This window comes from Ischnura elegans, chromosome 3, assembly GCF_921293095.1.
Source record: "Ischnura elegans chromosome 3, ioIscEleg1.1, whole genome shotgun sequence".
Lineage (NCBI taxonomy): Eukaryota > Metazoa > Arthropoda > Insecta > Odonata > Coenagrionidae > Ischnura > Ischnura elegans.
In genome coordinates this window covers 117,134,381-117,160,908 of record NC_060248.1, presented here as the reverse complement: position 1 = coordinate 117,160,908, position 26,528 = coordinate 117,134,381, and the positions used below count along the sequence as shown (strand labels likewise).

The window sequence follows — 26,528 nt, the reverse complement described above, 5'->3', positions numbered from 1 at the left end:
ATTTTTCGAACTTTGATATTTTATTTAATGTTCTCATAAAATCGGAAAAAACGAAGTTTTGCGCGTTTATTACGGATATCCAGCCGCGGGTTTAACCTTGAATGGCTTCACCTTTTCTGGTTGTATGTTCGCGACCCCGTCTGCTTTCCATCGTTTCAAAAGCGGCCTTACTTGTTTTTCCAAGGAAAATATAATCAATGTGGAATTTTAATAAATACTTTTTGACTGTTATCGTCGTCTATTTTTTCGATGGATGCAGTCACTTGTATTTCCTCTTTGTTTCTATCGTAAGTGCTTCGAATTGTACCCATTGTAATTTTTCCATATTATTGCCAGTGAAATTGTTCCTTAATTGGTATAGTTCAAATCGGTGGCTTTGACTGAAATATATATCACTCCCCAGAATTTAGGGCTTCTAACGAGTAGTACTTGATCATTGTAAATATTTCCAAGAATTTTATATCTCATGGCTGGACTCCTGGCTTGAATAATTGAATGTATCACGCTAGAATCAATGAGGAAATGTGACAAAATGTGAACGTGAAGGTTGTCAACCCGAAGGTTAATTAGGAGGAATTCTCTTACTGATCCCATCTTGTACCATTCCCAGTTCTAGCTAATCTGTTTGGGCGAAGGGTTATCGTCGGTGAGCTACCATTAATTTCTGATTCGACTAGCTTTGCATGTTCCAGAAAATAAAGGTAAGATTCTATTCTCGTTTTAGGTTCAGTTTGATTCTTTTTTATGAGTCCCGCCATGAGATATAAAATTCTTGGAAATATTTACAATGAACAAGTATAAATGCGTAGCGGTGTTATTGAGTGAGGAAATTACCTTCTACCTCCATATCAATCCTCCGGGGAGGCAAGGAGGTAAAGGAAGGGTGAAGCTGTTGAAGATAAGCGCATGGGGTTAGGGAAGTATTTTGGATTTTTTTCACCCTGTTCACTCAACGCGAAAGATGGTAGGCGGGCGTGTCAAGAAGGATTTCGGCCAATGGAAAGAAGGCTTGAAACTGTGGTCATGATGTAAACTCCACCCATTTTTAGACTTTCAATATTTTTAGGGTACTCGGAAGTTTCGCGGTGGAGAATTTTTTTCCGAATTACGGCTGAACTGTGAATTTCTGTTCAACGAGTTCATAGCTATTTTTAATCTTCTGTGATGCTATTGGTCAATCTCACACCGTGCAGGAAAGTCATCTTACTGGCGACTATCTTCGGTCTTTAGTTGATTTTCTGTCGTGTGATGCGTGAAATTCCTCGTATACTTCTCCACAAGGAGTGGATTCGGAAATATTTCTGCCTCGCCGGGTTACGCTCCGTGTCTTCATCTACATCTACGTAATACCCTGCGAGCCACGTCTAGGGTGTTTGGCAGGGGGTGACCAATCACTATTATGCAGCATGCAAGAGGACCGCCACATGCACACCGAACGGTCCTAGAAATATTACGCACACTAGAAAAATATACATGCTTATTCATAAAAAAATTGCTAATGGTTAGTAATTCCTAGAGCAAATACATGCAAGGTTAGAACTATGAAAAAACATGCAATGAGTGATCCTAGCGAGCGACGCCATTATTCCTATCAATTGAGACAACGTTGCTATCCTTAATAGTACGAGGGAAGAATGGCATTATAAATCTCTCTGTTTTGCAGTCTATTTCTTTTATTTTATTCTCATTATCACGTCTACTATAGTACGATGGTGTTTTGGTGTCATATATTTTCCCTGTGTCTTCTGAGGGTGTTAGCGCTTGAGAACGGTATTAGGGGTCTCGCCCCGAATTCTCTCCAGACGTGGCGGATCCCTCTGTGTTGGGATGGGCTCGAAGAGGGACAATCTCGTGCCGTCATTGAGTCTCCGCTGCGCGAGCCACCACTGATGGAACCTAGAAGTTAATGTTAAGAGAGAGTTGAAAAAAGTCATTTATTTTTCTCTCGTTCTTTTTTCTAACAAGTGTTTTTTTATTTTGTTATTTATTATCAACTTCCCCGTAAACAGCACATGACGGCCTTTTACAACGAGGGTTTCCATTATTAACAAAGTACAACACAAACATCCATGCCCTGGATGGGGATCCACCTACTCAGGCGGGATTCGAACCCCCGACCTACGGTTTGGCTGGCGAGGTCTTTACCCCACCGCCACCCAGGCCGGCGCTTATAGCTTTTTTCGCTGATAGCCTTATATTTGGCCCAACTCATTGATAAACCTTAATTGAAACGCGCAGGGATTTATTGGTTGACGATCTGAAATAATATTTCTAATGTTATTCTACGTAATAGTACGTAAAATTAGCCGATGCATATTGGCAGAGTACAATCTTCTCCATCTCTTCTTTGATAGCGTTAGGGTGGCATAATGATATCTAATATACTCGCCGTTTTTTCGGCTGTGCTACCTCTTATTGGTATTTATTCGGTGATTATTGGGTGGTGGAAGGTCGAGTCACAAAAGCCTTTCGTCTGTCATGGTCGCATGGATTAATATTAATTTTAGTACCGATTAGCCTTCAAGGATGAGTGCAAGCCTTTTAACTATAATGTTCAGTTTTACGAGTAATTGCAAGGTCGGCACAGAAAAAAAAGTCGTAAATTTTTCACTTCTTGAATTATAAGTAACACTTTTGGCCCGCAGGGCTCCTATTCACATATTTATCCTAGAAGTCATGAGAGGTGGATGGCTGATGTAATGATTTCGTCCGGCAGAACTAAACTGGAATACTCGCACTGTGTGACTATAAGGATTATTTTTTCAAAACATTTTATGATTTCCTGGAGGAAAATATGAAAATTTCTTCCCATTTTTCTGAATTATTTATAAAAAGTGAAAGCCATTCGTATATTAAGAAAGCATTGTTGCTGGTGGAATGCCGAACACTTTTCCTGGTCCCAGGTCTTGACATAAGTAGCCGTAGCTACTTTTACCATGATCGTGATATTGTTTTCCATATTGTGTTTCCGTACCGCCATGGATATCACTCTGCATACTCTGTGGTGTTAAGAATCTGACTACCAGCGAAAAGCCAGTTTTCTTCGCAAACAACTAATCCCATTGATAGCTTGAAGGAACAACCTTTTCAATGCTCCTTTGTACCATATAAAGTAATTCTTTCTCGGCGAATTATTTGCGTGAAGACATGATTGCCTGATGAAGACAATCGTCGAAGGACAGGTGGAAGGCAAGAATGGAAAAGGAAGACCTCGAACAAAATATATGGAACAAGTAAAGGGAGTGAAAGAGAAGAAACACGTAGGAGTGAAAAGATTAGCTGATAGGAGAACTGAGTGGAGAGCTGCGTCAAACCAATCCTAGGATTGTTGACCAGTGATGATGATGAAGTCTTTTCGGGATTTCTATCGCTGTAATGCATTGCATATCCCCAAAGTTCATCGTCATCAGGGTGAAGTAATAAATTTGACTAACAATAAACGCTGAGATGTAACTATAAACAATTACAACAATCAAGTTACAGATAATCGCCTGGAAAGATTTAAGTACATAATTCGAATAAATGTTAGTTCTATCATTTTTTATTTTTTATGTAAATACCATTATAATATAATACCATTTAATATAATACCATAGAATACCATTTTAAATGATAGAACTCATTTTTTATTTTATTTAAAATGGTATTCCACGCATTGCTTAGTTCATACCTCGTGTCTCAATTGAAAGTATTTTTTACTAAGCCTGATCTCAATGGCATCCTTAGCAAGCCTGTTTGTTTGCGTTCTTTGTTTTTTGTTTTGTTTTTGTCATAAAATTTATTTATGTGTGGGGTATTTCATGCGTCAAGACAGATGCCGAAGATGGATGCTTAACAGGCAAACATTTTCCATTGTAATGTTGATTGAGATTATAGGTACCCCATACAACGTAGTAGTTTGAGGTTACACGATCCTAACTTTGGTATTTCCCACTTTGTAGAGTTGTATCAATTGGGTTAATCATGGAGATCGTGCGAAGACTCACCAATGTGACAGAATATCGATTTTTTTTACATTTGCGTCCAATTTTCATTTTTGTTAATGATAAGATTCTGAATCGTCAGTCCACAGTTTTGATTGACATACCATCGTCAGAGAAAAAGTCAGATATTCATTGCGTGTATCAAATCCATTAACAGTTTTTTGATTATCTACTTGTAAACCCAATCCAAATTTAAACCAACAATTTTCAATTCTAATCTGCCTGAAGTATATTGATTTCCTAACAATTTCTTGGTGAGAAATTAGTGTTAACCCTTGTCAAAATCTAGAAATTGTGTCCTAAGAATACTAATTTTTGCTCCATAAATTATGATAACCAGATTTTACTAATTTTCTTCTTCCACGACGTCTGCAGCTTAGGATTATCTAGAAATTTGTTTTTAGTGCTGTTTTCATTAGACTATTCTCCAAAGCCCATAGCACTTCATGCTTATGCTTTTGAAAAATTCACTCAAGTCTCCACAGACCCGGAAGTTTGCTTTTTTCGAAGTTATATGGGCTTTCATTTACTTTTAAGTGTTTGTCCATTTTCCATAATGATACTTTCAGCTAAATTTGACATGCTTTCAGCAACAACAATAATTGTGATGCAGTCTGGAGCGATGGTAAAGGTTGAGTGAAAGGCTTGTCATGCATCATTGAGTCCTTGATTAAATATGCTCATTTTTCATGCAGATTTTTTGCGTTCCCAGAATTATATTCTACTTTCGGATATTCAGTTTAACCATCAAATTAATCATGTGATCTGAAAGCGAGAGAAGGGCGTGGTAGTGGCTTTACCGCTGGAATTATTTTTTTCCTCGGCTGTGGTCTCGCAGGAACCAGAACAGTTTTCATATTGATATGATGATTGAATATGACAATGCTATTAGTGACGTTGGAAGAGATCTGTTAATGAGGCAGGGAATGGTTCTGACCTATCTTTTATAGCTGAAATCAGTGCTGATATGCCTCTTTGCGAACCATCTCTACTTTCCATTGATGACTTTGAGAGCACAGAGGCTAGGGGAAATAATGAAATTTTGATGTGAGAAGTAGGTATATCTTCTATATTATTTCTACTGCATAGATACCTTTTCTCAACTTATACGCAACCAAACTCTACAAATGAGGTACCAAAATGCACAGAATTTATCAGAGAACATGCGACGGCATATCTTACTTCCTAAATATTGCTATTGTTTCCTAAAATAGGTTTTTAAAAAATTAAAAAAAAACAAAAATCGGTAAATATTCCTGACGTTAACGGCGCACAAACTGATAAATTTGTTCATTGCAACAGTATCTCGCATTCCTTAAATAACTTTTCTAACTAAAGGGAGTTTTTTCACCACCCGTCTAACAAATGTATTTCCATGGCTACTCCAGTACAAAAAAGGTCCAAAAGAGAGAAGAAAATGACTACAGTTTACTTATTTTCCAGCTTATGATGATGATGCTCAATTTGAGTTCATAAGGGCTTGGAGCTCACAGAGGAACAATATCGCACCAAATTCGTAACGTAATTTATTGAAGATAAATAGGAAGTAACCCGTAAAAATAGATCATGGTATAAAACTATTCCACAAACATTAACATTTGCTGTGTGTTTTATAAGGATTGAAAATTATTTCAGAGAGGAAAAAGGAAAATGAATGCAATTTAATATATCTTTACGTACTAAAACAAGTAGTTATATAACATGGTGGCGATTTCTATGGATAACATGATAAAAGATACTCTGTTGTATGTTCCACAGCTTCGACATTACACTATGTCATTTCAAAGGTAATGTATATGTAAATGAATGTTCACAAATTTGCGTGCTTATTTACACCAGGGAGGGGGGGTCAAGGCAGATATAAATATCCCTCTCAGGTATAAATAAGCTCGCATTGTGTATAATGTATATTCACCTTTGAAAATGACATAGCGTACTGTCGAAACCTTCAAGTAACCTTCTGTGGAACGAACAACAGTGTATCTCTTATGATGTTTCCTGTCACCAAGTTCCACCAAATATCGCCATCAAGCATTAAGTTGATTTCTATAGGTAATGAACAACATAGGATTTACCATGTGGCGTCAATTGGAGTAGAATTCTAAAGGTTATCAGTTTAAATATTCGTGGCTGTGAGTGGTCTCGACTGATCCCAAAGGCCCTCGTATTCCTCATGAGTTATGTCCCCTCGTCGTCCTCGCCACGCACGCCCTTGGGTCCCGCGTGCCCCTCTCTCCTCGCACCTATTTCTCTACGTAGTATCTCTCCCTTCCGCCATCGCCAGTAATTGTAACAGAGGCGAAGGAACGTTTCGGACGGGGTCATTTGGAGCACTGAGCCTGGATGTTTATGAGCATAACGTTGGCGAACATATTGTGATTTATGGCGCCTCAAAATTAAGGGGCATTTTTCTTTCTTCCTCTGTGACCATCCTCATAGACGTATTTTTTTGGCGTGCTCTTTCTGGTCAAGACGTGAACCGAATGGAACCGGGAAAACTTCACAATGCCGGAAGAACAACATTCTGTAAGCTCTGATTCTCCATCAAGGATGGCAACGCGAGGGAGAAAAGCTCTTTTTTCTTAAAGAAATGTATTTCTAAAATTTTCCTTTATGAACCGCGAGGGCCTAACACCTAGTTCCATGAGCCTCGGTATAATTGCCATGAAAATTGAAGAATCTGGATAGCGTAGTGGTCTGCGCATTGGCCCGGAAATGCAAAGGTCCGTGGTTCGATTCCCGGTCCAGGAGAATTTTTTCTCATGGCAATTCTTGTATATTTCACCGCCGTTCACGCGGCAGGGTTAGAAATATTACAAATATAAACTTCTTCTAGCCATGATTATTAGTATACTCCTGTTTCACATTTACATAATTTGATGCGAGTTGAAGGTATGCTGCAAGTATCTCTCCTGATTACTTTATACCTCCTCTAGTTAGCAAATTCTAAATTTGCTATAATCTTAAGAGTAATTAACGAGCGTGTTCAATTCGTGATTTAGATTTCGGTTGACCTTATAAGGCGATTGTTTTGGTAGTGCGTTGTTTCAGTACCACTTTCCTCTGAGAACGCATTCTTTACTCAGGTTTGTAGAGGTTCCATCGTTTTCTTACGGCCATGTTCTAAGAATTTCCGTTGTCCTATACTTATTTTTGCTACCTACTCCTGAGCACAAAATTTGTGTGTTGGTACTTAAAATGAAAAAAAAATCTATTCTTGTTTCATTTAATACGTATCACCTATACTTTACTTCGCTCGGTTCTTTATAGCAATACCTGTCAGCGTCAGTGTGCTTCTGTATCCTTTTCTGGCGAAAGAATTTAGCCTTACTTTTGATAAAAACATAGGCGTAAAATCCCCTTGTAAATCGTAAAATATTGTGCATTTCTATGAAATTTATCTGCTTTGTTAAGCGGCTACCAAAGAAATTAAATTTTACGTCCTATTCCATTGTGAATTCTCAGGATATTTTGAAAATTTAAATATTTGAGCCGATCATATTGTTGCTACAAAGAAATCATTCAACTGTCACAAACAATGCCATCGCTATTGTCACTTTGCAACGCTCTTGAATAGAAGTCTTACATGAAAATTGTCTTTTATTACTAGAATTCTATGCCATCTCCAATTGGTCCTTTTCCAACTATCCTAACGCCGAATCTCATGGTTACTTTAGTGAACTCTGTAGTTAATTGCCTCTTAAAACAAGAATGAAGGTCAACGAGAAATAATTCAGTCGCTGTCTGGTAAATCTGTCTCTCGAAGCCCTGAATTGCCCACTTCTTCTCTTTCATTTTCTTGCTCACTTGTCTTGTTGGTTGACGAAATCCTGCGTCAATTTTTCGCAATATTAAAGCCGAACCGGTTTCGTTGTCTGTGCGTCATTGCGGGCGATCAACTTGTCCGAGGGCTCTCTTCATACACCCCTTGTTACTTTGGAGATTGGGTCTGAGGAGGACGATGACGTTGATATTGTTGGACGTGGAGTGAGGAGCAGCATATAATTTTAGGGAATCGATTATGTATTAAGTCACTAGTAACGTACGTGGTAGGGTTGATGGGAAGCATTGAGGTAGGGGTCAGGAGAAATGGTTAAGGGCGCAATGTCATGGTTGAGAGAGTGGCCGCAATAGACGATGTGGCAGTGCGTTGTCTGCGTTTCAAGTCGTCAACTAAGTTCGAAAAAATAGGTGTTGCGTGCCCCTGGATCAATCTATACGTTTCTCCTTTTCAAAAGCGCTTATACATACTAGTCATACATTTTTAAAATAGACTGTGTCAACTGGTGTCCAATTCATTATTTGTTATTTTTTCAGGTTTTTACGTTGTAAAAAATGAATAAAAGTATTTTAATAATAGTTTATCATGTTAAATGTATAGCTTTTATCACTTTATCAGGCCTTATTTTGCTTGATTTGCCATTACCCTGATCCAGTGGCGCATATAAATCTGTGATATACGCCTTTTGGGTCTAAACGCACACTAATTAAAATCGAAATTTTTGGAGGTTGCCACTCTGTACAAAAGTATTTGATTATTTTTTCCGATATATTTGCCTACTTAAAATAATTGAAATACAAATTGGCTCTAAACTTAGGGCCTATTTTACACGTTTTTGGTATTCTACAATCCAGTGTCAGATCCAGAAGGTCTATTGACGGTATTCAATTTACACTAGGTAGAATGGTAAATTTGTTCGGACCCCCACTACTGCTGGGAGGATATTCTCCACTCACACCCCCCTTGTCCCTATCCTGGGTCCGCCACTGCCTTGATCTATATCTGAAACAATTTGAAGACGCAAGTGTTTGAAGGATGCATTCCATGGAAGGTTTCTCCCTTGGCTCTGCGATGAATAATCTTGCACTCCCATGCATCGTGGGGCCGCGCCGGATGATGAGGTCGAGGACTTCCTATCCTCCATCTGTGGGAATATATATTATCACGTTGTAGCCGTAGCGCCTTGGATGTCTCCTTCAAAGAAAGAAAAGGAAAGGATAATTAGAAATTCATGGATGCAATGAGAAGAGTACCTTTTATGATAGTATTATCGTTCATGGGCTTCGTATATTATTCAAAGCCAAAGGATTGCAAAAATTGCTGTGAGGTAAAATCATTCCCCTAGACCTGGAATCTCCGTTATATAAGTATTGGGCCACGACAATTTAATAGCGCATATTTGGTGAAACAATTATGTAACAAAAATTAGTCAATGGTCTCAACATTTTTGATTGTAATGTTTATGATTGACTGCCGAATGAAAAGGTTGATGATAATATTTTAAAATATTTTGTAGTCTGTGGCAACATCTTGATTGGTAGGCAAGATCCTTTTAACAGGAAATATGCTTTTGCAACAACTGATTTTCCCGAACTAAAGATATATTCCACTCTCTTCTTTATTGCAAAAACTCGAAGTTCGGTTTGTTTTTTTTTGTCAAAATGTAAGAAGAGGATGAACTAAGACTTTTTTTATACGAGCGTTAGGGGAAAAAGGGATGCTTCAAGGAGCTTCAAGTTGATGAATCTAACCTGAAGATGCATATATCAGCATGTATTTGAATGATTTGAAGGTGTTTTATTGTGCGGATGAGAGTGAATATGGTAGAATGATAACCCTGAAAGGAAATTGACGGTGCGGCTGCTAAGAAGAGGAAACTGTGGAGGGAAGTAATTGTCGAACGGTGTAACCCGGAAGGATTGCACTTGGAGAAGGTGTAAGAGCGTATGGTCTCAGCATTCTAAGGAACGATGCCGAGAATGGGCCAGAAAAATAATCCACCCCTAGGAATTTTTGGTGACGTACAATTTGACTAGACAAAATTACTCTTCTTCGGACTTTCAAAAATTAAATTAATTGGCGAATTAAACGTTAACTTAATATTTATGTGGTATAAGTTATATCCTGGACTTCACGAGCCTAGCCTTCATGATACTGAATACAATGAATGACCTTCTCACCTCTAACCTCACGTGTGTTACCGGCTAACTTTCCTTAATGGAATAAATTCAAGGTAAGTTTTAAATGCTTCAATGGAAACGGGATATTACAATGAAATTCCTTGCATAAGATTTATAATTCTACATAATCCAAGTTATGCCGCTATAACATTATGCTAAAATTAACTGGCAATCTCATACAAATTACATAGCCATAATGAAAGATGATTTGCAATTTTCCACAAAAATAAATTTAATCCGACCCGAGTTTCGATGTTACTACATCGTTTTCAAGGTACAAATGGTGTACCTTGTCCATTTGTACCTTGAAAATGATGTAGTAACATCGAAACTCGGGTCGGATTAAATTTATTTTTGTGAAAAATTGCAAATCATCTTTCATTATGAATCAATTCCACTCCATCTCGCTTGATTCCTCGAATTTTATACATAGCTATACCTAATGTCTATCATTAGCTTAAAATTTTTATCGTGGTAACAATTTTACGGAATTAAAATTTCGAGCAGTTTTCCTAACGTTGGATGCTAAGTTTCTGATTTAATGTGCCCTGCCCTGTTGATTTCACTGTTTGTCGAAATCTCATGAAAAGGCGAGATACGGCGACTTCCTTCTTCTTACTCAGCTCCATGGCAAAAGTGAGTGGCGTGGTAATACACACCAATTCGTGTATTTGATGGAACTCTAGCGTCCTCGCAGGCCGATCAATTAACTTTGCTCTTTCGTGACAAATCCAAAGATTCTGTGGGAGCGCGTTAAATATTTCGTCGTAAAGCCGGGAGTCCTTCGTGGAGAAAATTTCCAAGGTCAGTAGTCATAAATTTTTTTGGTATGTCGAAACTGAAAGCCTCAATTATCGAAAACCTGTTATTAAACTGGCAGGCGTTTGTGAAAAAAAATACGCTTTTCGTGCGTATCATATTTATTTAGATAATGTTCTTATTTAATCACCTATTCGCTGCTAATCACTAATTTTTGGCTAAATGGGGAGCCAAAATAAAGATATTTTAAGTGTTTGCGCCACTTTTTCTAGAAGGAATTGGTTCAGGACAAATACCAGCTTTTTTTCGTTGGTTTGGATTAATTTGTAAGGACAATTTGTGTCAATAGTTTGTTCAAAGAAACAGCTCTTGCCTAATATCTATGGTTTATATTATCTCGTTTAATATTGAACTTTATCGCCTCCATATAGTGCACTTATGCGTTGATGCTAATATTTTGTTGTGTGACCTTCTGTTCGCTTTGATTGTTTTGAAATTTTGGCGTTTCATGTTTTTCGATGGAAAAACTACGCTTAATACCAACAAAATTTGAATTAGTATTTAAATTGAAATTAATTTAGGATGGCGAAGGGAAGAGTCATAATTTGAGATTAAATTAGTTTTTCTCAACAGAAAATTCGACCATGACCAAGGACGTATTGATTGGTCGATTTATATCGGTGGCTCGATTCTGAGCTTGCAGAGACATCAATGTCTGAGCGACAGAGGACTTTCGTTACCCGAGACCGCATTCCGAACCGAGTAACGATATTCGGGCAGTCCTGTTTTCATCGTCACTCCGTGTTCGGCAATTGCGAAGGAGCAGAATTAGCAGTGGACGAGTTGGTCGATGGCCACTCAGGGCGAAACCGGAAAAATCCGGCGTTTGTCGTCTCCTCCCGAGGTGAGAATAGGAATGGCCTGCAATCGCTAATGCCGATTTATTTGGTGTGCGTGTTGTCTTTGGGTCCCTCGCGTCCTTAACATTTGCATACACCCTGTGTGCTTTGCTCTCTCTTACCCACCTGCCCTGCACGGATCGCCGATATCCTTGACCTCACAACGGCTTATCCTCTCTGAACTTCCTCTCCTCTCGTCGCGGATGATGAGGCTCTTCAGTTACCCCCTGCTTTTGTTGGTACGGAAAAATCAGGTCGCATTGAGACATAACTCTTTCTTGCTTATTGCTTTTATAATAGCTTTATTTTTTTTAAGGAAGTGGGAGCTAGTATTTTAGTTTGAAAATCAAGGGAACATTCTACTGTAAGATATTTTCCTTGGAGAGTTTATTTCAGTTCAGATTAAAGTATCTTATCTCGTCCTCGTTATAAGAACACTCTCAGCACCTTGGGTGTTGCTTTAGCCCCGCCCAACTCTCAATAACTCCCATTGTTTTATGCCAAAGGTCGTCTCCTACGCCCTTTGCTGGCCATCGTAGTCCCTTTGGCCTTGTCACTTGTGGTCGATGCGACAGCTCTGCATTACGCTTCATAAACCTTCCCCGTAAATTATGGGCTTATTTACGTTTGGACCCTGTGTTACTGATCTTCGTTGTTTGTATCGGGCCTTTAAGGCTACGTACGGTAAATATTTTCGCAGTTGTATTTTGACTTTGCAAGATTTTTCCTTGAATTTTACGAAGACGTTTCCATTCATCTTCACAGGCTGTTGTAGGTTAGTATTATTTTTACATATTTGTTTACCTTTTCGGCGTAACGAAAAAATCTTTATTTTGGCATTTGATTGGCCTTACTGTGCTTTTATCCATAAATGCTATCAGAAATTTTAAAAGAGAATTATTATGATATAATGTTCCTGCGGCACCATTATGAATACAGGTTTTTCTACCAACACTCATTTTCCGTTTTTAATATCCAATTTTTGTTCCCCTGTTTAATTTTTTGATTAGCCGCTTTTGCTTACTGATTAATTTGCTGTAATTCTTCTGTTTCTCTTTTTATGAATATAATCTGTTTTCTTAAACCTGTTTGATGACTTATTTTCCGTCGTAAGTACTTTTATTTTTTAGGAGAATTTATTTTTCAGATTTGTTTTGTTCTTACGAGGAAAGTGCTTGTGCTTCCAAACATTCATTCAAATTTGCATTTTATATCGTTTTAAAAAGCATTCCTTCCGTTTTTGCCTCTTACATATTTAATAACTTTGGTTAGGTGGCCCTCAAGAGAGTTTTTAATGGCTTCGTGTATAATATATTGCATTGAACATTTTATGGTTCCCTGAAGAATGTCAAATGCTCTGCGGCTCGCAAGATTAGCCATCATGTGAAAGGTCTCTAAACTATTTTAGAACAACTTCTTAAATCTTAGAGAAGGCAGTATTATCCTACTATTGATTATAGCCTGCTAACCCCTGGAATATGTTCTTCTTTAAGTAGTTTAATTTAATAAAGAGTGTTTGTTATTGCCTTGGAATGCTTGAAAGGAGAAATGTGTAGGGAATGAGTAAAAGTCCAGTGAGTAAGCGTTGACTGCTAGTTTGAGGCAAGTTGCCATAGAAATATTTCAGCGGTGACAAATAATCAAGGTAATTGCTACTTTTCCTTGTTCAGACTTTATCTGGTGTGAGTTGACAGTTGCAATTTTAATTACTCATGCGCATGCATTGCGAAATTCCTGGAGAATATTCTGCAAAATGTAGGAATGGTAAAGGAAAACAAACCAATGTACATAATGGCTGGTCATACCTTGAGATGGGGGCAGCCGGCAGAAATGTCGAATACTATTCATTCAATGATGAATCTAATGGCAGTTTGGAAACAACAGCGTAGGGATGGATGTTGAGTAAAAATCTAACCTTGATCGCAGGAGCAAAGAAGCTCACTTTCCTTGCATCAATTTTATGAAAGGGCATCACGGTATTTTTCCGCTGCTCTGTTCACGTCTAGGGGAAATTTTCAGTATCACACAGGCCTATAATACTTCTTTTCTCTTCTGTTGATTTATTTTGTCTAGTCATTCAGAAACTATCCACACCATCGTCCAATTGATCGAGTCTAAAATTATGTCCTACGCCAAGTTTTCATTGCATGCCTATTATTCGCGTGGTGTGTTTTCCTCCGTCTCCATTTCCGGCGGTGAAAATACCGGCTTTGAGTTTGGTTTGCGGCTGATGGGAAAATCCGAAGGAGAAATTTTTATTATGTAATGTCAATGATGTGGTGACAATCAGCGTTTGGCTGGCTCGCGGCGGAGGCGACGCTGGCTTATATCGGCGTCCAGTTTCTCCTCTCCGGAATTACTGAAGCACTAATTTCTGAGTGGGAAAATTGCGTAATGATTGCAATATCGATTGTGAAGGAGATTTAATTTTTAAAGCCGTTCGTTTCTATGAATCAGTTTTTTCAAAACCACCATTTTAATCATATTAGTTAATCCTTCGTCATATTTTATTTAATGATTTTTAGGCTTATGCAATGGTTTTGGGAAAGAAAAAATTCGGGAGGGAGATTCATGATGCTTTAGCGTCGTCATCTCAGTGCGTTGAAGCTGTCCCTTAAGGCCGTTTTATGCGGTACACAGAATTGCGCAATCTGGCGTACGTGTGAAGGTGCAATCAAAATTGCGTCGTGTAAAGCGGTGAATTGCTAGAAAACATGCGAGAATGCGTGGATGCGAGACGGCAAAATAGCCCCTGATCTAATTCAGTTCATGCATTCGCGCAATTCCACGCCATTTTAGAAATTATTGTGGCTCTAACCTGCTTATCTTGACCAAACATTTATTAAACTTATTTTAACATGTATTAAACGAGGTCAAGATAAGAAGAAAAAAAATATAATGCTCTAACCTGCGCAATTGCGTGCCCCGTGTAAAACGGCCTCTACGCAGTGGAGCCTAGGTAGTGATTTCTTGTTGTCACGTCACGTGAGGTATTACATATTTGTTGCTTGAGAAAATGACGGGTGAAATTGGAGACTCTGGGACCTGTGTCAACCGGTTACGTAAACGCATGGTCATTCGTGAATGTCACGATTAAGATTCACACCGTGAGTATTCAAGTGGACGGGTAATACTGGGAAGAGTTAATTTCATAGTATTAGTCGAGGCAGGCGTGAGGTTTCCTACCATGTCTCTTGGTCGCTCGTGCTGTCCTCCTCTACTTGCCTGAGGACTTCCATTTGCGTCTTACCGAGTGCGGAGCCAACAGCTGCGCGTGATTGTCGACGAAATCCTATCAAATCAACGTATTGTCTTTCGGCGTCTTTGACGTTGATGCATGGTGTATCTTCTATTTTATTTCTACTGTATAGATGCCTTTTTCTCAACTTATACGTAACAACTCTACAAATGAGTTACCAAAATGCACAGAATTTATCAGAGAGCATGCGACGGCATATCTTACTTCCTAAATATTGCTATTGTTTCCTAATATTGATTTTTAAATAATAAAAAAATACAAAAAAACATTCCTGACTTTAACGGCGCACAAACTGATACATTTGTTCATTTGCAACAATATCTCGCATTCCTTAAATAACTTTTTCAAAATGCGGCTGATTCCGCATTCAAGTCTCCTGTTGATACGTAAGTATGAGTCATCATGTGCGTTTATCTGAGGATAGTGTAATTACTTCCAATGTTGTGTTTAAAGAGGTCCTCTGACCTTAATTTGTACATGAACATTCCAATTAAATTTGTACATAAGCCCCTGCTTTTTTTTCCTACATTTTAAAATTAGAAACGCGCCTATCCCTCTGTGGACTTGCATTGAAAAGAGCGGGGGAAGCCCGCTGGGAGCGGGCGCAGCACGCTCGTAATAATATACTGTCCTACGAGACCCGAAAGAATAGTTTTGGTATCGATCAATGTCAGAGTAGAATCTATTTTCGCCCTTTCTTAGTTCGACGAAATATTTTCATAGTGATTTGACACCAAAAAAATATTCTAATTTTTGTCTGTGTGCTGCATATATTTTTTTTGTCCCTTGAACGTTGGTTCGCTGGGAAGTGTATTAATTCAATTTCTTAAATTATTTTATCGTTTGTAAATTGTGTCTCAGATATTAAGGTTACGCTCTAATTGAGCTGAAGAGTTGGAAATAGAGTAATTTTCCAAAAGCTAATCCCTTGCAGTTTACTTGAATTATTACTTTTATTACTAAATATTTACTCATACAGTGGGGGTTTTATTTGTTTTCATTGCTTGCTGTGAAAACTCGTATCACATGAGCGGAGTTCAACATGTTCGCAATGTTGATTAACCTCTCACATATTGCAGTAGCTATGATAAATCAGTGATCTCAGTAGCTGTTTAGTCAGTGTTACATTTTAGATTCGTTAACACTCCTCGCAAAAATTATATATAGTAATGGATGAATCAAGTCCATTATGCGAATGTGCATGGATTCGAGAAGGTTTTGGACCTTTGCTTGCTGGCTTCAGCTATTCAGGGAATCGATTGCTTAATTGGTAATACTTTGTGGTTGGGTAAATTGTTATCATCCAGTACAATTTTCAGGTAATCAGGATTTTCTGCTGAGGCTTTGTGAATTTCAACGCTCACGTGTCGGGTTGTAAATTATTACGGCCGAATAAAAAACAATTCTTCACTGAAGTTGCAGTAGCTGGTAAAAATTATGAAAGATCTCCGGTGGTTGTTTGGGCTCCGACAATATTTGTTGATTTGAGGCGTAAGAAATTGTGTCGTGTTGTGCTAATGATGCGAACGCTGACTCCCAGTTGTTGATTGCGTCTCTAGTGGTTGTTATCTTAAAATAGAAGTATTCATTCCTTCAAACGATCATGTGAGATTAGCTCGGGCATAAATTACTTTGATTTAGAATGATTCCTTATTTAAGTAAACGGATGAGGTCAGGCTTACAAATAGGTAAAGAGGTTGCGTCTAATTGCTAGCGAAAATATATACGAGCGTATTCGGAATTGGGTCAAGATTCTCGCCTGTTCGTTTCAGCGGGGCATTCCCATCGTTCACGATCCGATTGCGGATACGGTAGGCTGATGTATGTGGTTACTCTCCCTGACAGAACGTTCTCTTGCCTTTCTCAATATTTAGCGGTCATCTTCGTGGCTCCCCACTATTCGCCCTTGTTGTCCTTGATGCATGTAAGTTTAAAGTAACACATTTTACTCCGTGCAGAAAATGATCCTAAATTGTTCTTTTAAGGGAGTTTCGAAGTTTGCGTAATTTTCACGATGATTTCAAAATATCCTCTTCTATCTTCACGCCATCGAATGACAGCCTCAAAAAGAAGGCTTTTCATTCTATATTTTCTGGACATTGCAGCAGAAAATCCGCATTTCCATTAATGTTCTTATGGCAATACTTGTCAAAGCAACCGAAAAATATTGATTTATGTGAGATATATTTGCCTGATTGGCAAAATACTGGCTATATAATTATTTTGTCTTCTACCCGTCACAAAAATGAAGCTTTCTCCGGTATTACTCCAGGTCAATGGGTTAATGAATTCCATCGTTTCAGTGGCTAAGTTTGCCGCCTTTTTTCAGGGCACAAACGGCATTTTTAAAAACTGTTATAATGTTCATCATACCTAATTCTCCTCTTCGCTTCATTTATTTTACTAATTTTTCGGTGAGAAGGAAATAAATGCTGCAGTCAAACCACGCTATTTAAATGAAAATGGGGCCACGGTTTGGCTGGATAAAGTGTTAACCTAAAAATATAATGGTAGAATTATCCTCATTCCCCTTAACCATTATTTATAATAAAGGGGAACTTGTATTTTGACTTCGATGGAGGCCCTCTGTGCTGAATAAACATCTTGTAAATTGCGTTTGCGAAAAGTATTTCCTTTGAATCGTCCATTGGCGAATCTATCTACATTCTACATAAATACGTCCATCGCGTGGTGAAGTGTACGTCTGAAATGCTTAGCGCGTCGTGTTCACTCTTCCTAAATCTCTCCCTTTGTGGCTCTAGCAATGGGATGAGAAAACGCTGATGGCCTTCAGCCAATTTGATTTGTAGTCGTGTGTTAGTATTCCTGTCAACGAATGCTAGTCTTCTTTCAGTGTCTCTATCAAAGATTTTTGTTTCACTCGCCAAAATTTCGTTTGAATTTCAGAATTTTCGTGGTGGTAGTGGGAGTTATTTGGATTCCAAGGGCTATCATAGTATTGACTCACACGCGTTGCGAAAGTCGAATTATCATGGTGACTGTACAGGATAACTTATGAAGTTTTAGCTCTGCAAATTAAGATGTTTTTAGTATCAAGTAAAATGTAAAATTAACCATTAAATCCGAGGAATGCAGAATATCGTTCATGGCTTGCCACAGATCTGTGGCAAGCCATGAACCATTAGGTGGAAACGAGGATTAAGTCTTTGGCTTATGAGGAAGAGTTGCTGAAATATATCAGTTTCTAATCTTAATCGGATGTTAGGTTGCAGACTCTGTGGCCGAAACTCTGATTTATGGAGGGTTTCAATTTTATATTTACTTCTATTGTGGTGTACTGAATGTAAACGTTGAATTTTCGAGCAATGTAATCAAGGGAGCTTTGTAATATTTTATGCGAGAACTGTGCCACCTCAAGTGTAAACCGATTTTTGTACATAATAAAAATCGTACGTTGGAAGAGTATTGTTTGCTTGCAACATAGCCTGGCAGCCGACCTTTACACGTTTATTAAAAACCTTCTGCTGTGCGAAATCAGATATATGCCATGCTCCATGTTAAAGTCTACCATCTTCACCCTACGTTCACGTGTTGTGGTAAAATACTTATTCATACTTATCTGGCTTTGTGTACCTAACCATTATTTGTACATTGTTTGCGGTGTTGAATTCAATTATTTTTATTGCATCAGAACTTGTCATGGGTTGTCACGTTGTATCTAATTATTCCGCCTGCATAAAAGCTAAAAAAATAATTGCTCAATAACGTCTTAATAATGTGCATTTTTTTTAACCTTTCAGAGATAAGATATCGTATCAATTGGTTGCATCAGTGGTTAATATAAAAATTGCCTGTGGTTTTCAAATTCATTATCGTGTAAAAATGACCTGTCATCTTAAGATTCAAACTCATTGCTTGTCACGATGCGACTTCGATGGAATGTTTGTGCAAATGATGAATTCACAGCTTTTTCAAGTAATTTTGTATGAATGTCATGGTGTTGAAACGTGGAGAAATGTTCTAATCATTTAGCCTCTGTCGTTCTGATTCAAGAGTGATGACGCTCTTTCGAAGTTTTGCATGAGATTGTTGAAGCAAAAAATGTGGAAATGTGGTGCTTTCATTGATTATATCATTCATCTGCCCGCGAGCGTGTTGTTGCTCTGATATTAAATCTCTGGAATTTGTTATTGCCGTAGATATTGCGTGGTGCATATCTCCTTGATAATAATTGCTAACGTATTATTTTATCAAACGCAATTGAAAGAGGACCGTTTCGTAATAACTTAAGATGATGCATTGCGGTATTCAACGCAATTTTATAAACAAATTTCTTTCCTGACTTGCGATGCTCGTTGTGTTAATTAGTATATATAATGATAGCTTAAGGCTAATGTCATTGAGGTTAAATTATTCTCTAACGTTTTTCGCAGAGCACCACAGTTTTATGGACTGGAAACAGGACTTGTGGGCTCTCCTATAGTTTTGCCCTTATTAGCCTTTCAAAAATATTGATGATCTTGTTTAGATTGAAAATAGTAATCTGAATAAAGGGCGCGTTAGTGATTTAATGAAAATACTGCGCAGTATGCGCTAATGGATATTAGTGTGGGTTCAATTCAGTGATAGTATATATTGGGGGATGTTAGGAATGAATATTATAATTGAACGATATGTTAAACCTTCAGGATTTCAAAACTTAATGCTTTGCTTATCTACTAACTTCTATGAAGTTAATGTTCAAGTTGACGAAAAAACTAGTATTTAATTGCGCAGTTTATTTTTATATTCGAGCTTTGATTAATTTTTTGTAAGTGTGCCAAATTATATGCCGTGAAAAAAATTTGAAAGATATGGTGAATATATCGCGTAGTAACTAGTGATCGATGGAATGTTCAACGACCAGCAAAGATGGCCACTTCTGCCTTTGCGTAAACTTTGTTTAAAAAAAAAGAATGTCTGTAAAGGTGCGAAATAATCATTAGCAGTCATCCTTGAGTGGAAGTACGCATGTATTGTTCAAAACACTGTGTCACTTTAGATGATTTCCGGTCGCACGTGCATCTAATGGGATATACTTATACACTCCTGCACTACGTGCGGCTGACGTGGGTGGAGTTTGTTGAAAACGTTTGAGCGAGGCCTGGGGGTTCCCCTCGAAGTCTCCTGCGTCGCCGCTGAGCTTCGTCGCCTTTTCCATCGAGAAGGTGACCGTAGTAATTTTATTCGCTTTATTTCATGTACACTGACTAAAAGTTTTAGGCATCAAAGCAGTATAATATCATTTATCTGATATTTTTAGCCACATTTTATCATTACTCTACTAAAAGTTGAAAAGTTCGCCGGCCTCGGTGGCGGTGGGGTAAATTCCTCGCCTGCCAATCCGTAGTCGCGGGTTCGAATCCCGCCTGGGTAGGTGGTCCCCATCTAGGGCATGGATGTTTGTGATGTTCTATTGTTAATGTTGCAAACCCCGCTGTGAAGGCCATTCTGTGCGGTTTGCGGGGAAGTGAGAAAAAAAAAAAATAAATGTGTTAAAATTTGCTCTCAGAGCCCCAAAAGTGCGAATAAATCGGAATACTCATTCCTTCTCGCCCCCTTCCTGAATTTGAAGGCGGGACTGGAGCGCTTTTGTCCGCAGTCTCTCCTCTTTCCTCCTAACCTTGACTTCTGGTGATTGTTTGGTTGCTGGACTTGTAATTCAGATTATATTAAATGCGAAGAAATCGTTAAAAATTCGTTTGTGAAAGAGAGAGGCGTTTTGAATGCAGGTATACGAATTCAAGGAACTATTTATATGAATATTACTATGAATTTATTATCTATATGGGTGCTCAGATGTGATAAGGACAGAAAGTTAGCTGCGATGGTACCGTTTTCACGGCTTATATTGGAAATCATGTTGATGTGAGGTAGTGTAATTCGCGGAGCACACGACGATTTCGACGTTTATTTAGTGTTGTATTTGTATTTAACGCTCTGAAAAATCAACGTACTTAAAGAAAGATACATTTCATGGTCACATGAATGTCAACGACGACTTTTCATGGAGATGTTTCGTTGACAATATTAAATTGTTCGATAAATTTTAAATATTGAGTATTGATCTACCATATTGCTTTTAATATTGCATTAGTACAATGATTTATCGATAAAGTCTTCAATTTTATTATTAATATTAAACAAATTATTAATTTCTTGTCCGGTGTATTGAATGATTTTATTTTTTAATATTCTGTTTAATAGGGCTCTAGAAGTACTATTTTCGTCCAGTTATATCATCCTTCTTTCGTAATTAACATTTCTCTGTTATGCTGTTCATCTAGCTCTTGGGGATGAAGTAATATTTTAAAATTTATCTAGTCATTATGTAAGTAATCGTGATCACTGGTACCACGTCGACCAATTGTTATATAATGACAGTCTTACAGTATCAGTTTGCCTGTGGGAGTATGACGGACAAAGTTGGCATTCAACGTTCAGAAAATTCCTTCATAGTTGCTTGCATTTCGGACTCACATCTGTTTGAAGCGCTACCGACTTTATTTTGAAGTAATTCTTGTGTCGGTGGCGATACTCTAAACCTGGATTGGAAAAGATTTTTGGAGTGTAACATAAATAAATAAAACGTAACTTAGAAAAGGTAGTAGCCTTCCGAATCCCTCAATAGAAAAGTATTTCATAATATGTTTCATAATGTGTCGTTTAAATGTATAATTGATGATTCTCTATTTAATGATATAAGCCAAAGTTAAGCAGAGTTATATGATGTTTTTCATACTCATCTTTCTATGTTTAACTGCCAAATGTGCTATATTCCGTGCCTTCATTGTCCAAGTTGTCTGATTTATAAAGCTTTTCACTTAATTCATGTTTCTTAAAAGGCATGCGGGAGCTTAAAGATTAGGATGTGGTTACATTTTATATTTCATTATATGAAAGCATCGGTTACCACCTGTTACCTAAGTATCTACAGTATGCACCCATTCTATTTGTTAGTTGTAAAAGGATTTCTATTAGTTGGAATAGGTCCTGCATTTAATGAACGCATTTTAGTAGAAAATGAGATATTTTATATTTAAGTTATAAGTATTAACGATGACATTATCATCGTTATTATAAATTTTTTCAATTCCACGTAAAATCAATAGCTTTTTTCCTGTTCATTGAGCCTAATATTATACCCAATTCGTCATTTATCAACCCAGTTCCTGTTGTTTCTCAAAAGTAAGCAAAAATTGGAAGTTTTCATTCTTTTCGCTCAGCATTTTGATCATTATGATTTTCTGAAGTTGCTGACAGCCGTATTTATTGCGTTCGTAATTTATAAGATGAAAAATTGCCTCTTTTTAGTGCTACTTATTCTTATAGACCTGTTAATTGAAACATTATTAAGCAATATTAGTGTGAAATTATCAATAAAATGGTGAGGTCCTGGAAAAAATATACTCTTGCAAATCTTCAAAACAAATACTGACAAAGACATGTTACTCAAAGTATTGTAATAACAGCGTGTTGCATATTTTTACATGTTTGTCATCAATCTTTTTGAGTCGTACTCATTTATTTCAATACAAAAAACAAACAATTTTATGCAATTCACTAGGTCAACAATATTTAAATAATCACAGAATGGGATTTTTTAAGGTAATTAAAGCATTAGGGGCTCAAAGTTATAATAAACAGTACTCATGTCTCCTTATTGAGTTATTTTATCATTTTTTGGAAAAGTACTTCTCTGGGGAGATTTAGATGCTTTTATCTGGAAAAAACTGACTCATCTAAGATTTTCCAGTGCAACATGTGTTTGATTTGCACATTAGTTTCGATTTATTAGTGTTGGCAATATCATCACTTGTATATGTTCACTTTTCACTTTGATTTTTGCAGTTCGCTGTGAAAATTAGTCATTCGATAAAATTCAGCACTGTGACCGTGATATTAACCTTGTAATTTTTGACGTTTATGGCACTTTTTTGTGACCCCTTATAACATTATTATGGTGCGACTGGGCCTTACTATGACTAACAATCATTAACAGTTCGAATTAGCCATAGAACCGAAGGTCTTTTGAGATTATAAAATTATTTACGAGTTTATAAATTAACTAGATTCACTTTTTTAATGTTTTGTAAACTCTTTGGCTCACTCACACCAGCAAAGATATTTTTGACACGGAAGAAATATGGCTATCCACACTTATTGATATGATCTCTTATTTCTAAAATGGTCGGCTCTCGTGAAATACTTGACTGCGAGACTGTCCTAGCTTCCTTGGGATTACCAGTTTTATCCGTTCCTTCTTGAAGTTGGGATGTACCCCGTTAACCAGTCCTCTTTTATCAAGTCTGAACCTTTTTCTGCCACCATAATCACTGGTGCGTTGGTATTTCCGCTGACCATCGTAGGAATCACTGATGCATCTATAACTCTCAGACCGTGAACTCCGTAAACTCTTAACCTAGGATCTACCACAGCCGTTGGATCGTATGCTGGACCCATCTTGCACGTACCCACAGGGTGGTAAATGGTCATCGAAATGTGGCGAATGGCACATTCCCAATAGGCGTCCGAGGCAAACTTATAGCGCCTGCATCCGGGTATAGGAATCGTGTGCAGCCGTGTACCATATCTGGCAAAGGCCTTCGTTCTGCTCATCCTGACGGCAAACTTCACACCTTCGACTAGGGTGGCAATGTCTCTTGGGTCATCAAAGTAGTTAGCGTCGATCGCGGGATACACTCTTGGATCCTTACTTCTTAGGCGGACTGTGCCGGTGGAATGAGGCCTCAACAAAAGAGGTATTATGGTGAACGTATCGCGGTCACTTATCGGCGCGTATACTGCGTTGTACAACTCATCAGTTAGACCCAGGCACTTTCTCACCTGCGCACCATTGTCCGAATTAATCGATGCTGGAGCAAAATGAAACTGGATGTCCGGATAGTTATCCGAGGCGTTGGCGTACTTGGTCTTGATGAAACCCAGCCCCTCCACTCCTCCAAGCACAGTCATGGGTCCACGTTCTCGGAATACGTACTCGGTGGTGATTGCCGTTGCTGGCAGCCTATCCTGGACAATTGCTACGGGAAGGTCGATGAGGAAGGTCAACCCAGCCATGCCTACGTGATCCTGCATGTTATCACCGACCCTAAGATCTCGTAGGACAGGTATACCAAACTGTCTGAGGTGCTCCTTTGGGCCAATTCCCGAGAGCATCATTATCTGGGGCGTGTTAATAGATCCAGCTGACATTACCACCTCTTTCCTGGCTCTGACGACTTGTTTCAATCCATCCCTGACGAACTCTAACCCATATGCTCTCATGTGCACCGGATCCATCACTATCCTCGTTACGTGTGCATTCAGAGCTACGTGAAGATTCTTCCTCAGTCTGGCGGGGCGAAGGAAGGCCTTAGCGGTACTGCATCGTGATCCTCGGCGAATAGTACCCTGAGCAACCATGAAACCCATCTGGGATTCGCCGTTGATGTCCCGGTGCTCGTACCCTAGTTCCGTACCTGCCTGAACGAATGATAGCACCAGTGGAGATCGCCAAGGGGCCTCTTGTATCGTCAAGTAGCCTCCAGTACTGTGGTAAGGAGTCCTTGCCAAATAGGGATTGCGATTGTCCTCGGATTTCATGAAGTAGTGCAGCGCTTCTCCATATCCCCACCCTGGATTGCCGGCGGCTTCCCAGCCGTCGTAGTCGCGTCGATTGCCCCTCACGTACAGCATGTAGTTGAGCACGGAAGACCCGCCTAAAACCTTTCCCCTCGGCCAGTTGCACCTGCCGTTCTTCATCCCGAGACACGCCCTACCAGTGTACTGCGTCTTGTACTGCCAGTCCATTTCGCCCAGCTGCAGGTAGGCGGCCAGGGATGGGACGTCAGTAACTTCGTTTTCGTCGCCGCCCATCTCCAGTAACAGCACCTTCCACGTCGGTATCTCCGAAAGCCTCGCGGCCACCACAGCTCCGGCCGATCCGCCTCCGACCACGATGAAGTCGTACTCGGGTAGCACGATTTTGGTATCTTCAGGATGCGACTCTGGATCGTGGGCGACGTACCGGTTGTAGACTGCGAATCCCGCCAGGAATAGGGGCAGGGTCAGGAGGCTGGAGAATGGAGAAAACATTTTGTCCTGGTCCTACGAGCAGAACAAATTACACAACCTTCGTTCTTTCTCCTCAAATTCGCGCTTATCACTATCACTTCGTTATCCCCGTGCGTGACCGTTACGGTGGATCCTTGTTGGCCTCGTTGTTCCTGTGTCCTTTCGTGTCTATATTGGTTTCGGCGTGCTACTGCTCCTCTTACGTCAGGAGGCTCGCCTTGCATGTCGTTGACTTGAAGATGTGAGGAAGTCTCACTTTCGGTCAGGAAACCGTGCGATTCCTCTCTGGTTTACTAAGTCTTGTGTTCAGATCTAGCCGCTGCATTTTCTCCAGTACCTGTAAAACATGATGAAAATATATTAAAATTTCATACACATCATATAAAAGTTTGTGATAAGTGAAATTGGTGTGCTTACTTTAAGGTTTACTAGTACTACTTAAGTTATGGCCTTGGGGACGTCCTTGTGACCTAATTTAATTCAGAAACGCGTATAAATGGAAGAGATACTGGAAAGGGATTTCTCTCTCTCTCTCTCTCTCTCTCTCTATTCTCAGCTCTATGGTGACGTTTCATTCCTGCTAATAATCTGTCTTATCTAGCAGGAATCTATTATACTAGAAAATATATTGCAAAGTAATGTAACTACATTTGTTAAACTGTTCTCCATAAAACGCGATCACTCGTTAATGGAATGTGATCGCCGGACTCAACACAGGTCGAGATATTTGCCATGGAATATAGACTTAAGCTGCCCTATTATACGTGTAACACTTTAAGTGCAATACTTCAGTGGTCGGTAGGGACATAGAACTTTAGACCCGACGCCTTATGCTCAAAGAGCCTTTATTCCGTCATAAGGTCTATGTACGACTTTTTACATTCAAAAGTAACGAATCTACCCCATTCCCGGCTCAAGTAACCTTAATCATTGGTAAAACATCAATTGTCTGCTCTGGGTAGCGAAATTTCAATTGGGATAACTATTATATCTGCCTAGAATCTTTCTTACCTGAAGCGTTTCTCGGTGTCAGCGTTCTCAGAGAGTTAGTTTTAAGCTGAAAAGAGTAATTATCTTTTTAAGGCGACCTCGTGTTCAACTAGAGGTCAATTATAGCCCTTAAATAGGTGGTAATTGATATTTATGTCGTCTACTATTGCATTCATGTAATAACCATTTACCTTGAACCATTGCATTGACTATGATATACAATTGCGTAAATTACTCTACTTTTCATCATGAATGATCAATTTAAGGGGAATGGGTAGGCTATAGAAGCACATGTATCACTTCCCTTCCCAATTTTTTTCCTTATTTAACTTAGGTTGCACCACAAACTATATGTTTCTTTTTTTAGTATCTTTTTCCATGTCTGTTTGTAGTAAAATTAATGTGATTATGTGTCATCAATGAAATTTATAAATTTATTGCTTATAAGCGTGGATAATATTGTTGTAAGAAAAAATAATCTCTTTAGCCTTCGTTGGACGTGTTAGCTGTGGAATAAATACATCAGTGTAAATATTTGGCCTAATTTGTCATCCTTGCTCTTTATCGACGGGGGTACTACGTGCATTATAATCACATTAC

General features: G+C 38.6%; 1 protein-coding gene across 1 annotated transcript; it reads right to left on the bottom strand.

Annotated features, from left to right (window-relative positions):
* Nucleotides 1-22,249: 22,249 nt before the first annotated feature.
* LOC124156419 (glucose dehydrogenase [FAD, quinone]-like) lies at nucleotides 22,250-25,265 on the bottom strand. The gene has a single exon (XM_046530970.1). The coding sequence runs from the start codon at nucleotides 24,957-24,959 to the stop codon at nucleotides 23,112-23,114; it is 1,848 nt and encodes a 615-aa protein (XP_046386926.1). The 5' UTR covers nucleotides 24,960-25,265; the 3' UTR covers nucleotides 22,250-23,111.
* Between the last annotated feature and the right edge of the window lie 1,263 nt (nucleotides 25,266-26,528).

Bases quoted from the DNA above. Each gene is read 5' to 3' on its own strand.
- LOC124156419 (XM_046530970.1), bottom strand. From the start codon at position 24,959: ATGTTTTCTCCATTCTCCAGCCTCCTGACCCTGCCCCTATTCCTGGCG.